The sequence below is a fragment of the Odocoileus virginianus genome, chromosome 29, assembly GCF_023699985.2.
Source record: "Odocoileus virginianus isolate 20LAN1187 ecotype Illinois chromosome 29, Ovbor_1.2, whole genome shotgun sequence".
NCBI classification, from domain to species: Eukaryota; Metazoa; Chordata; class Mammalia; order Artiodactyla; family Cervidae; genus Odocoileus; species Odocoileus virginianus.
Window position 1 is genome coordinate 871,977 of NC_069702.1, and position 17,456 is coordinate 889,432.

A 17,456-nucleotide genomic window follows, 5' to 3' on the forward strand; every position below is an offset into this window, starting at 1 on the left:
ACAGAATGATCTCTGTTTGTTTCCAAGGCAAACCATTCAATATCACGGTAATCCAAGCCTATGCCCCAACCAGTAATGCTGAAGAAGCTGAAGTTGAACGGTTCTATGAAGACCTACAAGACCTTTTAGAACTAACACCCAAAAAAGATGTCTTTTCATTATAGGGGACAGGAATGCAAAAGTAGGAAGTCAAGAACCACCTGGAGTAACAGGCAAATTTGGCCTTGGAGTACGGAATGAGGCAGGGCAAAGTCTAATAGAGTTTTGCCAAGAGAATGCACTGGTCATAGCAAACACCCACTTCCAACAACACAAGAGAAGACTCTACACATGGACATCACCAGATGGTCAACACTGAAATCAGATTGATTATATTCTTTGCAGCCAAAGATGGAGAAGCTCTATATAGTCAGCAAAAACAAGACCAGGAGCTGACTGTGGCTCAGATCATGAACTCCTTGTTTCAAATTCAGACTTAAACTGAAGAAAGTAGGGAAAACCACTAGACCATTCAGGTATGACCTAAATCAAATCCCTTATGACTATATAGTGGAAGTGAGAAATAGATGTAAGGGACTAGATCTGATAGACAGAGAGCCTGATGAACTATGGACGGAGGTTCGTGACATTGTACAGGAGACAGGGATCACGACCATCCCCATGGAAAAGAAATGCAAAAAGGCAAAATGGTTGTCTGAGGAGGCCTTACAAATAGCTGTGAAAAGAAGCAAAAAGCAAAGGAGAAAAGAAAGATATTCCCATTTGAATGCAGAGTTCCAAAGAATAGCCAGGAGAGATAAGAAAGCCTTCCTCAGCGATCAATGAAAGGAAATAGATGAAAACAACAGAATGGGAAAGACTAGAGATCTCTTCAAGAAAATTAGAGATATTAAGGGAAAATTTCAGGCAAAGATGGGTTCGATAAAGGACAGAAATTGTATGGGCCTAACAGAAGCAGAAGATATTAAGAAGAGATGGCAAGAATACACAGAAGAACTGTACAAAAAAGATCTTCACGACCCAGATAATCACAGTGGGGTGATCACTCACCTAGAACCAGACATCCTGGAATGTGAAGTCAAGTGGGCCTTAGAAAGCATCGCTACAAACAAAGCTAGTGGAGGTGATGGAATTCCAGTTGAGCTATTTCAAATACTGAAAGATGATGCTGTGAAAGTGCTGCAATCAATATGCCAGCAAATTTGGAAAACTCAGCAGTGGCCACAGAACTGGAAAAGGTCAGTTTTCATTCCAATCCCTAAGAAAGGCAATCCGAAAGAATGCTCAAACTACCACACAATTACACTCATCTCACACGCTAGCAAAGTAATGCTCAAAATTCTCCAAGCCAGGTTTCAGTAATACGTGAACCGTGAACTTCCAGATGTTCAAGCTGGTTTTAGAAAAGGCAGAGGAACCAGAGATCAAATTGCCAATATCTGCTGGATCATCGAAAAAGCAAGAGAGTTCCAGAAAAATATCTATTTCTGCTTTATTGACTATGCTAAAGCCTTCGACTGTGTGGATCACAATAAACTGTGGAAAATTCTGAAAGAGATGGGAATACCAGACCACCTGACCTGCCTCTTGAGAAACCTGTATGCAGGTCAGGAAGCAACAGTTAGAACTGGACATGGAACAACAGACTGGTTCCAAATAGGAAAAGGAGTACGTCAAGGCTGTATATTGTCACCCTGCTTATTTAACTTATATGCAGAGTACATTATGAGAAACCCTGGGCTGGAAGAAGCACAAGCTGGAATCAAGATTGCTGGAAGAAATATCAATAACCTCAGATATGCAGATGACACCACCTTTATGGCAGAGAGTGAAGAAGAACTAAAAAGCCTCTTGATGAAAGTGAAGACGAGAGTGAAAAAGTTGGCTTAAAGCTTAACATTCAGAAAACTAAGATCATGGCATCTGGTCCCATCACTTCATGGGAAATAGATGAGACAGTGGAAACAGTGTCAGACTTAATTTTTTTGGGCTCCAAAATCACTGCAGATGGTGACTGCAGCCATGAAATTAAAAGATGTTTACTCCTTGGAAGGAAAGTTATGACCAGCCTAGATAGCATATTAAAACGCAGAGACATTACTTTGCCAACACAGGTCCGTCTGGTCAAGGCTATGGTTTATCCAGTGGTCATGTATGGATGTGAGAGTTGGACTGTGAAGAAAGCTGAGCACCAAAAAATTGATGCTTTGGAACTGTGGTGTTGGAGAAGACTCTTGAGAGTCCCTTGGACTGCAAGGAGATCCAACCAGTCCATCCTAAAGGAGATCAGTCCTGGGTGTTCATTGGAAGGACTGATGCTGAAGCTGAAATTCCAGTACATTGGCCACCTCATGTGACGAGTTGGCTCATTGGAAAAGACCCTGATGCTTGGAGGGATTGGGGGCAGGAGGAGAAGGGGATGACAGAGGATGAGATGGCTGGGTTGCATTACCGACTTGATGGGCATGAGTTTGAGTAAACTCCGGGAGCTGGTGATGGACAGGGAGGCCTGGCATGCTGCGATTCGCAAAGAGTTGGACCTGACTGAGCGACTGAACTGAACTGAACTGATAGCACATTTGGAATTCTGTTGCCTCTGAGTCTTGGAATCTTATCATTTATAGTTTTATTTCAATGGGAAAATGTACTCTATTGAAACACTCAACTTATAAGCTTTTTAATAAATTACCTTTTCACGATTTTTTTAAGAGTTTAGACTTTCCAAACAACATACTAAGACAAAGTTATTATAGCATTTAAGAAAGATCAATGAGAAGCATTGATGAAATTTTCAGTTAATTAGAATACCATTTTCTTTGAATACTCTGGTTAATTGAGATCATTGCTTCAAAATACTTTAAGGTGAATAAGTCATAGGAAAAGAAATCACTCCCCTAAATTCCTTAATGAAATAAATAAAAGCCTGATGGCATATTCTTTTCCCAGCTGGAAATAGTATTAATATCCCTTACTCACAAAGCCCTGGCTCCCATCAAAATAAAGAACTAGAATCTGGATGTATTTCTCTTTATTTCTACCACAGATACCTGATGGTAATTGACTTTACATCCCTCAACAGGAATGGCAAATGTCACAAAATTAATCATTGTAAACACCTGTGTTCAGAGACTGTGTTCTTTTATATACTATTGACAAAACATGTTGCTTTGTAGTCTGCAAATCCTTTTGCACCTGCAATTTCTTTTTGATTATAGCAGTCACCTTTTTAGCTGATGTCCTAATAATGTATTATTGTATAATTAACTATGTCTCATGATTTTGTTTTTGACGTAAAACAAATAGACTGCCAGATAGTTCTCCAGCAAAGATAGGTTTATTCTGGATCAGCAGACAGTTGCAATTTAGGGTCTGTGACCACAACAAGCCACATGGAAGTCCCCACATGGCAAGGGACGGAGACCCCTTGTATAGAGGAGAAAAAGAAGTTGGGAGTGCTATAGTAAACACTCCAAGGCTGAGTCTTGCCAGGAAAGAAGAGGAGTCTTTCTTCTTCCTGTGGGTCTCTGCTATTATCACAGGGCATGAGAGCACCCCCTCTGGTCTCCTCGCTTTAACTGTGTGAGTGCCTTAGTTGAGTGCCTTAGTTGCTCAGTTCTGTCTGACTCTTTGCCACTCCATGGACTGTAGCCTGCAAAGCGTCTTTGTCCATGGGATTTCCCAGGCAAGAATACTGGAGTGCTTTGCCATTCCTTACTCCAGGGGATCTTCCCAATCCAGGGATTGAACTCACGTAATGGCAGGCAGATTCTTTATGGTCTGAGCCAGCAGGGCAGCCCCACTTTAATTGAGGTTTATTAATTTTTTATACTGGGTTAGAAACTTAGCCAGAACTTGGCTGGACAATCCTTTTGTCCCCTGTGGCACTGAGTCACTTGCTGGCATATGGATGGTAACTGAGCTGGACAAGAGATTCCTGGCTGGCTTTACCCATGTGACTGTATCTTGATGAGGAAGGCTGGAGAGGAGGACTCATCTGAGTCTCTTAACTGTCCTCTCTATGTTGAGTAGGTGAACTTTATATATGGTGGCTCAGGGCTCCTAAACGAGTATTCCAGGGGATAGAAAATGGAAGCTTCCATAAGACTAAGATGTAGGCTTGGATAGACTAGTCACTTTTGCCATATCCTACTCACCAAGGTAGTTGCTAAATTCAAGGATAGGGGACCAGGACCACACTTTCAATAGTAAAGGTATAAAAAAGTTATGTGAGTGTCTTTAATCTGCCACAGTTAGATTTCAGGAGCTTTTCTTTGCATTTTCTAGATGAGGAAACTAATCTTCAAGCTAATTGAGTTGATTTGACCAGAAGGGCATGTCTAGGAGATGGGGAAGGTGAAACATTACCCACGACTGCTGATTCCAAGGCCAGTATACCTGAACTGCTGGAGACCTTGCTGGGCTCAAATGCGTATTTTCTGATGAACATAATATGCAACCCTTCTTCTTCCTCTTTTTGGCTTCTGAGCTTTTCAAGTATATTGGGGGAATTCAGGACATTTGAGGACCCAGGCATGTTATCTTAAGTGCCTGCATTTCTGATGGTGCATGTGCTCTCTTTTCCCACGTGACCAATTTTCTTCCTGAAGCAGGAATGAGATGAGGGCTGAGGGGAAAGGGGGAGTACTTTCTGTAAGAATTGGGGGTCAGGATACTTGTTGTGGCGTCAGATGCTGCTCTTAGCCTAGGCTGCTGGTCCCACTGCTTTGAGTTCTGAGCAAGCAAGGGGCTCCACCAAGGAAAGAAGTGCCATTTAGTTGAGATGAATGGGGGTGAGAAACTAGTCAGGAAATAAACAGCTGTAGGGCGAGGGAATAAGGAGGAGTCATTTCACTGACCAATAAAAATCAGTCCTTTGGAATCTGGCTTTAAATTGAGACATTAGTTAACAGAAGTCCAAGCACACTTCACAGTACTTTTCCTGTACAGTACAAATGATTTTTTTGAAAAGCACCACCCAGTACATGACATTTGCTCTATTGCTCAGATTTGGTCATGGGAAATTCTGGGGTTTTCTCTGGTCGAAGGCACTTTGTCTTTACTAATAAGTTATGCTTTCACTTTTCTTTATCTCAAAATGCCAAAAGATGCTTCTTTGCCTTTTTCCAGTGAAGCAGTGGCTATACTAACCCTCTTTTTTCTTACTATAGCAGAGCCTATTGCTATATTATCCAGTATTATTTTATATTATTAATTATGTAACATTATCTAATTTATAGTATAATGATATTGCTATAATAGCCTATTGCCATGGCTTCCATGACTTTGCTAGCTTATTGCTGTCGTAGCCTTTAGATTTAAATTCATGAACCAAGTCTTTGCAAATACCTCATCGCTCCTCTTCCAAAGTACTGAAATTTGTTTTCTTTACTGAATAGAACCTGTCCTATTTTTTTACCAAGCAGCAAAATCACTAATGAAATCTACAAAAGCACTTTGGAAATCTACATCAGATGTAAATGGGAAAATTCCCTTCCAAGTGCTTCTGAATGTAACAATGCTGAACAGAATATTGCATCCCGGTAGCTCAGGACTTCAAAGTAACAGCAAAATTAAAGTTCAATCAAAGCATCCTTCACTCAGAACATTTTTGCTTTGTGGATATCAAGTACCACATGTACTTGCAGTGGCTAGAATTTCCATAAAAGGAACAACAGGAGTGCTAGATTGCATCACCTAAAAGCAATGGTGGCTGTTATCACAAAGGGAAACAAATTAAAGCAGAGGAAAGATGATAGGAGTGGTTAGCTGGAAATGAAAGGCAGAGAGCTTGCATGCTGCCGGGGAGTATTAGTGAGACCCTGAGCTGTGCTCATCTGATGTGTCCCTTTATCATCTCCTTTATCCACAGTGTCTGAGGCTTGGGAAATGTCTGTGATTTATGAAAGTGCCACCAAGCTTACCTCTCTGCCAGGGAAAGCTACTGTGGCTCAGTTTAGTGTAGTGGTTTCCAAAATGAGTTCCTTCGCTCCTGGGGTGCAGGAAAAATACTAGAATTACTATTTAAAAAAATATTTATGTGTTTGAATGTGTTGTGTCTTAGTTGCAGCATGCAGGATCTTATTTGCATCGTGCAGAATCTCTCGCTGAGGTGCACGGACTCCAGTTGTGGCATGTGGGCTGTCCTTGCGGTGCTCAGCCTTAGTTGCTCTTGGTTGCATGTGGGATCTTAGTTCTCTGACCAGGGATCAAAACTGAGTCCCTTGCATTGAAAGGCAGATTCTAAATCACTGGACCACCAGGGAAGTCCCTAGAATTACTATTTTACTCCACTGTATTTTAGTGTTTTAGAATCTCGATTTGGGTGTTACGTTAATAGCAATGCTATTGAAAATGAGGTTCATCACAGGCAGCGTCGCTGTACCCTGGGCTGTTGCTGTTCAGTTGCTCAGTCAAGTCCGACTCTTTGCGACCCCATGGGCTGCAGCACACCAGGCTTCCCTGTCCTTTACTATCTTCTGGAGCTTGCTCAAACTCATGTCCATTGAGTCGGTGATGCCATCCAACCATCTCATCCTCTGTCGCCCCCTTCTCCTCCTGCCCTCAATCTTTCCCAGCATCAGGGCCTTTTCCAGTCCCCTGGGAACCTGCTAGAAGTTCAGATCCTTGGGTCTCATCTCAAACCTACTGAATCTCTGCCCCTCTCGGGGTGGGATCCCATGAGCTGTGCTTGAACAAGGTCTCTAGGTGATTCTGATATCCATGAGAGTTTGAAAAGCAAACTGGTTTCTAACATGGATATTTATTTAAAAAATACACAGAGATGGGAGAGGCACTCAGACATATTTACTGATGGGATGCTCACACAAAAATGTTGGAAGGCGACGCTGTAATGGAAACCTGCTGACTCAAGAGCCATATACCCTCCTCCCCACCCTTTTATCTCCCTATTTTGCTAATTAAACTTGGGTGGGGAAGAGTATAAAAATTTAGCCTCTTTCACTTTCTGGGTGAACTTAAACAAGTTACTTAGTCACTCTGGAAAATGAAAATAAAGTGAGATGCTTTATCTCACAGGACTGTTAAGGAGAATTAAGTAAGCTCGTGTGTATCAGAAGCATGTAACGAACCTTGAGCACAAAACAGACCCTCAGTTCCTCTTTTCCCATATAGCTGTGGATGCCCTAGCATCAGTAGTGTAAGTTCTTCTGTCTGCTAAGATAGATCTATTAGCCCCCAAAGACATCAGTATATGTACAAAAACTAAAAACAGAAAAAATCTCCTACAGTCCACAGACTATAACCTTGTATATTACATTTTGTGATACCATGCCAATACAGACAGGGTGGGGAGGGTAGCAAGTAAGTATACTCAACATGTTTACCCTAATCAAGAGGTATATGTAATTTTCTTTTCTTTTCTTTTTTAAAAAAATTTTTATTTTTATTTATTTATTTATTTTATTTATTATTTTTTCATTTATTTTTATTAGTTGGAGGCTAATTACTTTACAATATTGTAGTGGGTTTTGTCATACATTGACATGAATCAGCCATGGATTTACATGTATTCCCCATCCCGATCCCCCCTGTAATTTTCCAGTGAAACTCCAAGCTGCAAAGAACAGCAGTGTCAGTGATGCTGTAGACTGTAGCAGTTCAACATCATGCTGTTGTGAGGAACAGCTAGTAAAATCCACTACTGATCATCCTCTGGAGCAGATATCCCCAAACGTTTTGGCACTAGGGACCAGTTTTGTGGAAGACACGTTTTCCCACAGACCGCGAATGGTTTCGGGACGATTTAAGTGCATTTCATTTACTGTGCCCTTTATTATTGTCACATCAGCTCCACCTCAGATCATCAAGCATTAGATCCTGGAGGCTGGGGACCCCTGCTCTAGAAGCAAGTAGCCTCTGACTCAAGCTGTGCGTGTTTCAGCCTGGCAGCTAGACGCAGCCGAGTTAATTCACGAGAGATGATAAAAAGTATTAGACAAAGTTTTTCTCAGAGACCCAGGAAATGCACTGAGACTTTTGTGCTCCTAAGAATCACCTGGAGAACTTGTGCAATTGGCACATTTCTGGGCCTCACTCCCCTCGACTTTTATTCTATCAGTATGCGGTGAGCCTAAGAATCTGTATTGTTAACAAGCTTCCTACGCAATTCTATTTCAAGTGGTCCATGCACAAGAGAATTTATATGCCCTGAATCACGGTGTTTTAGAACTGATTAGCACTTCAGAGCTCATTTGGTGTAAGATTTCTTAACCTTTTTCCCTTCACGAGAGCCAAGATGATTGCCATTAAGATAAATGCATGACACTTCTCATTAATATATTCACATCTGACAAAACCACAAAGGTTTGGAACAACTAAAACATGCCATAACTATTAGCAGCAGTGATTCACAGCAGACCGAGACATCGATAAGATTGGGTTTTACTCAATTCCCTACTGTGGAATTTAACACTACCTCTCAAGAAAACTTATCAAAATATGAGGGAGAGAGAGTAAGTGTTAACAAAGAGGTGACCCTGCATCTATCCTGTTTTAGAAATACTAATAATTCATTCATAATCTTGAGTACTTTGTTAGTAACAGATTTCCTGGTGATACAAATCACAATTGAGACACACCACTGTGGCAGAGCCTGCTAGTTGTCTTCTGATATTTCTTCTCCTCCATCCTTTGTAAGAACCTTCAAATTTTAGCTGGGCACATGGACAGTGAGGGGAAAAAATGGCTATATTTCCCAACCTCCCTTGCAGTGAGGAACAACCATGGGTCTGAGTTCTCGACAACAGGATCTAAGAGGAAAGAGTGTGTGAGATTTCCAGGCAGTGTCCTTAAAGGGAGAGTGTGCCTCTTCTCCCGTCTGTGCCCAGGAATGGGAGGTGAGAGCTAAAGAGCCACTTTGGACTATGATGGGGAAAATATGTGTGGGGGGTGGCAGAGGGAAAAAGTGAGAAGAAGGAGCTGGAAATCTGCAGTGCTAAGAAATCCAGGCACCAGCCTTGAGAGCTACCTTAGAGCATGATGTTGCGGGAGAGTCCAGGTGTAGGTAAAAATGACTGTGGCTGCAATGAGGTGTTGAGGCTGATTCAGGAAGGAATGCAGTGAGATCTCCACTTCCTGTCTTTAGTCTGCTCAGGCTGCCATAGCAAAATGTCTGGCTTAAGCAGCAGACACTTATTTCTCACCCATCTGGAGGCTGGGATATCCAAGTTCAAGATGCTAGTAGATTTGGTTCTTGGGGAGGGCCCTCTGCTGGGCTTGCAGACGGCTGACTTCTCACTGTAACCTCATATGGCTATAAGGACACTAATCCCATCATAGGTCTGATCTTGGGATACACGATTCTGAATGAGCAGGTGTTAAAATAATTTGAGTTTAGATACTTCGTGTTGCACATTACAGTCTGGCACAGTTAATCTATTTTGTGAATCACAATACAGGGTTTTTGTTTGTTTGTGGGGTTTTGTTTTGGTTTTGTGCAAATCGTGGTTTCCATTTCTCACTACAGTATCTCACATAGTGCCCTAATGGGCACTCAATATGTTCGGTTGAATGAATTAGTAAATTAATTATTAAAAGTAAATCAAGACTAAAACTAATAGCCCAAGTACATGCATCCTAGTCACTCAGTTGTGTCCAGCTCTTTTTGACTCTATGGACTGTAGCCCCCCCCCCCCCCCCCCCCCCCAGGTCCCTCTGTCCATGGGGATTATCCCAGCAAGAATGCTGGAGTGGGTTGCCATTTCCTCCTCTAGGGGATATTGGTGACCCAGGGATCAAACCCACATCTCCTGTGGTTCCTGCACTGGCAGCCAACTTCTTTACCCACTGAGCCACTTAGTAAGCTCAATGTCCCCATATCTACACACAAAAAGCATATAGCAGTGGTACTTAAAGTAAAAATGCACATTCCTGAGGTCACCCCCTAGATAGTGTGTTTAAGTAGGTCTGGATTTGGGGCCAGGTGATTCTGATGCTAGTGATCCACAGTTTTCACTTTTGAGAAACACTAGTATAGTGGCATGGTGATAAAGTGGGCTTAAGATGTTAACAAGGGGAAGGAAACACAACTTATAGGTATCTTTAAGACTTGGTTAAACAGGATTGATAATTGAACTAAGGGCTTCCCAGATGGCTCAGTGGTAAAAAAAAAAAAAAAAAAATCTGCCTGCCAAGCAGGAGACCTGGGTTCCATCCCTGGGTCGTATTCAGTATGACTGAGCATGCACACACAATTGAACTAAAGAAATCAAGAGTTATGTCCCCATTCCAAATAAGCTGACTGATAGAAAAGGAAGCACAATGACTTGTATGCCTAAAAATACAACACACCTACTAAAAAATCTGTGCATCTTCATGTACCCAGTGATGAGCACTCAGCTGGGAATTAAAGGAAAGAGAACTAGAAGTGGTACTGTCATGGTAGGGCATGTGTCTTCACAGCTTTAGCTGTGTCACTAGGTTCTTATTAGTAATAATAAAATGCCTACATTTGAATGCTTCATTATGCTTTCTGTTGAGGTGAAATTATCATAATATCAAATTAAACATTTTAGAGTGAACAATTCAGTGGCATTTAGTTCATTCACAATGTGGTACAACCACCACCTCTATCTAGTTCTAAAACATTTTTATCATTCAACAGTAAAATCCTGTACCCATGAAGCAGTTACTCCCCAACACTTGTTTGTTTTAGGTATATACCTAGGAGTAGAACTGCTGGGTCATATGACAATTCTTGGGGCTTCCCTGGTAAAGTATCTGCCTGCAATGCAGGAGACCGGGGTTTGATCACTGGGTTGGGAAGATCCTCTGGAAAAGGGAATGGCTCCCTACTCCAGTATTCTTGCCTGGAGAATCCCCATGGACAGAAGAGCCTGGCGAGCTACAGTCCATGGGGTCACAAAGCGTCAGACACAACTGAACAACTAACTTTATTATTTTTTAATGACAATTCTATGTTTAGATTTTTGAGGAACTGCCAAACTATTTCCTGCAATGACTGAACCATTTTATATCCCCACCAGAAAAAGACGAGATCCCCAGTTTCCCCACATCCTCTTCCACATTTTTACATATTTCTTCTTTTTTTAAATTTTTATCATAGCTATCCTAGTGGATACAAAGTGGTATCTCGTTGTGGCTTTGATTTGCATTTCCCTAATGACTAATGATGTGGAGCATCTTTTCATTTGCTTGTTGGTCATTTGTGTATCTTTTTTGGAAAAATGTCTATTTAAATTCTTTGCCCATTTTAAAATTTGGGTGACTGTGTTTTTGAATTTTAAGCATTAAAAAAAATATATTCTGTATACCAACTCTTGTTAGATATGTGAATCAAAAATATCTCCCCAATCTGTAGGCCATATTTTTCTAAAAAAATTAATTAATTTGATTAAAAGTTTATACTAACATAAACTTCACTTCCTTGTGTTCTGATGTGCTTTCTTGAATGGAAAACAGGGCCACCTGCATATATACAAATCTATGGTATAATATTGCCTTATTCCTGATGTTAATAAGTTTGTGGGAACAAGTTGCTGATGGGAACATATTTTTCAGGTGTACTATGGCAAAAAAAAAAAAAAGATTTAAAACTGCTTTTCTAGACCAAAGGTTCAGATTCAAGAATAGGATGATGTATACTGATTCCTGTGTACCAAAATCTGGTTCCAAGGTATGAAACAACAGCAGGACGGAGACCACCTAACATGACATTTCACAAGGAAGAATCAGCGATCTTTATTCTGTCTCTGCACGCTTCATGTCAGTGGGCCACCTTTAAGATGAAGCGCTGTTCCTCAACCCTTGAGTCTTGAGACAGTGAAGAAAATCAATCAAATTCTCTGATTCTTATTCCTAATGTTGGCTCATTCGCCAGTCTCTGTAGAACAGAGTGCATTCAAGCATTAGAGTTTGGCTTATTAAAAGGAGACATGAATCTCAAAAAGCCTCAAATACCAGATTTAAAAAGAACCACAACAACAAGACTAACAGCAGTGGTGGCATGAGCTATACCATGAAGCTGAAATGGTTCAGGCCCTGGGGTTGGAAGGGAAGGAAGAATGACTGCCCTTAGTTTGAGAATAAAACAAAGACCAACGGGAAAGCAGACTGTTCCTGGCTCATAAAACCACAGAGGAACTCAAGTTTCCTGACACTTGTAGGCAGGGCTCTAGCAGATATTAAGCACAGAGTAAAGACCATTTTTAACATCCGACTACAGACTTTCAGGGGTCTCCATGGTGACTCAGTAAGAATCCACCTGCCAATGCAGGAGATGTAATACATGTGGGTTCAATCCCTGGGCTGGGAAGATCCTCTGGAGGAGGGTATGGTGACCCACTTTAGTATTCTTACCTGGGAAATCCCACGGACAGAGGAGCCTGGTGGGCCACAGTCCATTGGGCCGCAAAGAGTCGGACATGACTGAAGCAACTTAGCATGCACACATGCATAGACTCTCATATCTGGAATGTGCTTCATCTTAAAGGTGGCCCACTGACATGAAGTGTGCAGAGACAGAATAAAGATCGCTGATTCTTCCTTGTGAAATGAATCCCACTGGCTCCCCATAGCCAAACTCTAACAGACAAATCAGAGCTCTCTATCATTATAAGTATAAACTGGAGGCTGTATGCTCAGAGACAGTAGAAACCATGGATGAACTTGGTGGGTGATGACAAAGGTACAGAAAAGCCATTGTGTCCTCTAATTCTTCACCACATCTTCCAGTCCTAGTGGAAACAAAGATCACCAGCAGATTAAACAACCCTTGATGGATGAGATATTTATTGAGTTTCTAGTTACGTGCTGGAGACAGTGCTAGATCATCGAAGACAGAGCTCCTGCTCTGAAGGTGAGGCGGCCACACAGAGTGGAGGTTCTCCAGACGGGAGGGTGGGGCCTGGCAGGGCGAAGGAGACTTGGGGGGAAGGAGAGGTGGTCCAGCTTGGCTCTGAGTCAGAACTCTCCTGATTGCAAGTGACAGAAACCTAACCTGAATTGCAAAGAGGGAATGTATGGTCAGGACAGCAATCCCTTGGAAGGGTAGGGGACCTCTTAGGCTTCAGAAGTGACTGGAGTCTGGGACTAGATAGCCATCAAGACAAGGTCAGTGCACAGGCTTGTGTCTGAAAAAATTCTTCCCCCCAACTTAGTTTACTGCTCACTGGAGACCCAGGTTCAATCCCTGGGTCGGGAAGATCCCCTAGACAAGGGAATGGCAACCCACTCTAGTATTCTTGCCTGGAGAATTCCATGGACATGGCTGGTGGGCTACAGCCCATGGGGTCCCAAAGAGTTGACATGACTGAATGACTTTGATTTTCACCTTCGCCTTCATTATTCATGTGTCCAGTCACTTCCTCAGGAAAGCCTCCACTCCCCCTGCTCAGCAGCCTGATTGAATCACACCCAGAAAGCCAGCTAGATTTATTCAAGCCTTTGGGGGCCAATTAGAAAAAGGTGACCCTTTTGAGGGGACAATGCCAGTGTGTGAAAAATAGGGTCTCCGGCCTCTTGGCACACACAGCTTTATACCAGGCCCTGTGGCTTGGTTAGGAGACTCCAGGTGGGGTTTCAGCCCCCTTCCCTCCTTGGCAGTACAACTTAATGCCAGGTACAAACTAGCCCATCTGCTGTGGACCCCGCAGTCCTCAGCTAGTTTGGCTGGCACCTGGAGACCCCAGTCTTTCTGTTGAGCCTCTCCTCAGGGGCCGTGGCCATCCTCAGTGAGGGACGACACCACTGACCAGTCAAGTGAGAGACTGAATCGGCATTGTCTGAGAGGGAAGTTGGAAAACCAAAGTAGTAAAGTGATGTGGTGCTCACACACACAAAATACAAAACCCAAACCAAAACCCTGTATTCTACTGTGTGTTCTCAGAAGACTGTTCCTTTCCTCCTTACTACTTGTCAAAACAGCAGTTTTACTTTGCTTGCATGATTACTTGAGGAATGTCTCCACAAGGACAGCAGTTGGGTCTGCTTTTGCCCAACATGTGATTCCAAGGGCCCAGCAGTGTCTGGCACATGAGAAGTCCTTAATAAATAATGTTTGTTTCATGAATAAATGGATGCACAAACAAACGAGTGTGTGTTTCTTTATTTCTCTGGGACTGGCTTTTTTTAATGAGCAGGGGGCTATGCTTGCTGGCAGCTTATAAGCCCACAGACAGAGAAGGCTGCTGCTTCTTACTTCTGAATTTTAGAATTCCAGGGAAGGATGCTAGCTAGCCCACTTGAGATCACATGTCCACTGGGAGTGGGAGCACCCTGACAGGCAATTCCTCTCCAAGCTGTTTGGTGAATGGTGGGGTGAGCAGTTCCCCCAAAGAAGAGGAGGCCCTTGCTAGCGAAAGAGGGGAAGGCTGGACAGAATCAACTCTGATGGCCCCCACACCGCTGCTGACTTGCCCTGGGCCGGTCACTTGGTGTCTTTGTTTCCTCACCTGTGAAATGAGGGAATCAGCTGAGCTCACCTCTGAGATCATCCAGCCCAGTGTTCTATTCCCTTTTGTTCTGGTTCTGTTTCCTCCTGCCAAATTCTGTTCCAGTGCTACAGGTGTTAAGTGGAAAAAGACATGACTGTGGGCAGCCTCAGTCAAGGAAGACTTAATGGAGGTGAGCTTTACACTTAGGGGGCAGGCAGGGGAAGGAGGGATGGCATCTCAGGGCGAGGGGCTGGCTAGGGCAGTATGTTAGGGATTGGTATTGAGTCATTTGTTTGCCAGAAGTTGTTTTTTTTTTTTTTTTTTAAGAGTAAATATCTTTGTAAGGGATGCCATGTTAACTCACCCATATTTTCTCCTGAATTAGCTTATCCAAGAACAGCAAGCCACTCATCCACAAGGATCTGAGGGAATGAGACATTGGACAGGTAAGTTTTGATAATCAAAATAGATCCTGAGTATAAGCATCTTTTGCATGTATGAATTAGGCTGATCATCGTGGGGTTGATGTATATAGCTGACCCTCGAATAGCATGGTTTGAACTGCATGGGTCCATTTTTATGTGGTTTTCAATAAATATACAAAAATATACTTGTAGAACACTGTGTTCAAGATTTGTATTGAAGTGATCAGCCTTTTTTTATGTAGCTAGGCATAAGGTGAGTGATAATATAAAATTAATAAAGTGTTAGTTGTCTTGCTGTTTTATAACTTTGCTTTCAAAGAATTACATTACTGTAAAGTATGCTTCTCTCTCTCATAATTGGAGACACTGCATATCAGCCTATCATCACAGGTAAATGGTTTTTAAAAAATACGTTGCAATGTTTCCAACACTGTATTATGAATATGACACTATATGCCATAGAAATTTTATAATGATTCATTCACATGAGAAGCATGTGAAGCAATGCTTCTGAGAAGGCTACTGAGAAGCAATCAAATGAATTACAGAAGCTACATGGACATGAACTTGGGCAAACTCCAGTAGACAGTGAGGGACATGGATGCCTGGTGTGTTGCAGTCCATGGGGTCACAAAGAGTCAGACACGACTTAGCAACTGAACAACAATGGCAACAAGCTACATTAAAGCAATCATACTGTTGCTTCTTCATTACCAATATATGAACTTATTTTTCACATTATCTCTTCCTTTTTCGATGACTAGTGTTAGTAATACATAATATTTATAGTGCTCTGTATCATATTAGACAATATTGATGTTGATACTAACAGATGACTCATAAAGCTTAAGGTTACAGTATTGATACAGTATTGTAAATATATTTTCTTATCCTTATGATTTCCTTAATAACATTTCTTGACCTTACTTTATTGTAAGAATACAGTATGTTACATATAATGTACAGATATGTAGTCAACAGTTTATCAGTAAGGTTTCCAGTCAATAGTAGGCTATTAGGCTATTAGGAATTAAGTTTTGGGGGAGTCAAAAGTTATATGCAAACTTTTGGTGCTCCCAACCCGCCCCCCTCCAATAGTTCAAGGGACAACTGTACTTTGTATGTGTGCTGGTTGGGGGTTGAGGATAGCTTTGCTCCAGGGATGAGACTGACTAAGGGAGGCAGGGAGCAAAGAAATGTCTCCATTTCAAGATGCTAAAATGCTTGAGGCTCTTATGTACACAGTTGGCCCTAAACCCTTCCCATGTCCATTAAGTACAATAACCTGCTGCTGTCTGTCTGTTTTCCTTCCAACTTTTCAAGCAACTCCTTGAGGATGTTGTTTAAGCTAAGCTCAGTCTTTGTCAATCTTGTTCCTATTGGGGAACAGTGAGGTATGCCTTAACTCCTTAAGGATGGGTCTTGTTCTGAAAGTGGGTTTAGTCTGTCCAGGAGGGCCATCTACCAGTCTCCACGATACAAGCTCCTGGCACCTGGGAGGGAGACTGGAAGAGGGAGAGAAGGCTTCCAAGGGGATGTGGCAAGAGGGGAGTGAGTGGCACAGTCTGGAGCTGGGTTCGGTGGCAATCCTATAATAGCACCGCTACTCTGGACCCTCTCACACACCCCAACACACCATCCTATTGCTGCACCCAAGGCTCTGTTTAACAAGAGAATAAAATTCCACACCCTAGAACTGGGGAAACTGTGTCCCATGTTACCACTAATGATGAATGGTGAGAATACAGGACATTGCCGGGACCCCTAGCACTATACAAGGTGTGACTGCTTACAGCTTCCGCATTAGAGGTCCTGAAGTGTGTGCTGGCGGAGAGGGAATTGGGTGGGTAAGCAACCGCTTGTAAAATGCTTTACAAAGATGCAACATAGCATAGTGACCAAAAGTATAGATCTGAAGCCAGTCTGTGTCGGTGTAATTCCTTTGGTTCTGTCACTCACTAGCTGTATGACTCTGGGCAAGTTAGTTTACCTACTTATGCCTGGTGAGATTGTTGGCCTTTCCAGGTGGCACTAGTGATAAAGAATCTGGCTGTCAATATAAGAGCTGTAGGAGCCATGTGTTCAATTCCTGGGTTGGGAAGATCCCCTGGAGAAGGGCATGGCAACCCACTCCAGTATTCGTGACTGGAAAATCCCATGGACAGAGGAGCCTGGTTAACTACAGTCCATGGGGTTGCAAAGAGTCGGACATGACTGAGCAAACACGAGCAAGCGAGTAAATGGAATTGTTGGGAAGGTTAAACGAATCCACAGGAGCACTAGAATAGTACCTGGTGCCAAGTGAGTGGTATTGCAAAACTTAAGTGTTTGCCAAAATTTATATCCTTCAATCTACCGTCTGAAACTTGAAATGTTTCCCAAAGTTGAAGTTATAGGATTTGAATAGAGGCTTAGAACAGGCTGAAGTTGTGGTGATAGAGCTTAGCAGCCAGAAAAAGTGATCATGAGGATGGAAGAATGGAGAATAAAATGGAAGCGGTTATAGAGATGCAAGGCAGGACTTACAGGATAAACCCACCAGATTGTGAGGTGGGGGGTGGAGGAGGAGGGGGCTGCTGGGAGGCCTAGAGCCCAGCTGGAGCTGATGAGGACCTGGGGT

At 42.5% G+C, this 17,456-nt stretch overlaps 1 protein-coding gene across 1 annotated transcript in view; it reads left to right on the forward strand.

Moving 5' to 3' along the window:
• The first annotated feature begins 14,493 nt into the window (after positions 1–14,493).
• DCUN1D4 (defective in cullin neddylation 1 domain containing 4) overlaps positions 14,494–17,456 on the forward strand; it is an 83,361-nt gene continuing 80,398 nt past the window's right edge. Inside the window, exons 1-2 of the mRNA XM_020890143.2 lie at positions 14,494–14,601; positions 14,797–14,857. Coding sequence (XP_020745802.1) covers positions 14,596–14,601; positions 14,797–14,857 — 67 coding nt within the window. The 5' untranslated portion in view covers positions 14,494–14,595. The remainder of the gene's footprint in view (positions 14,602–14,796; positions 14,858–17,456) is intronic.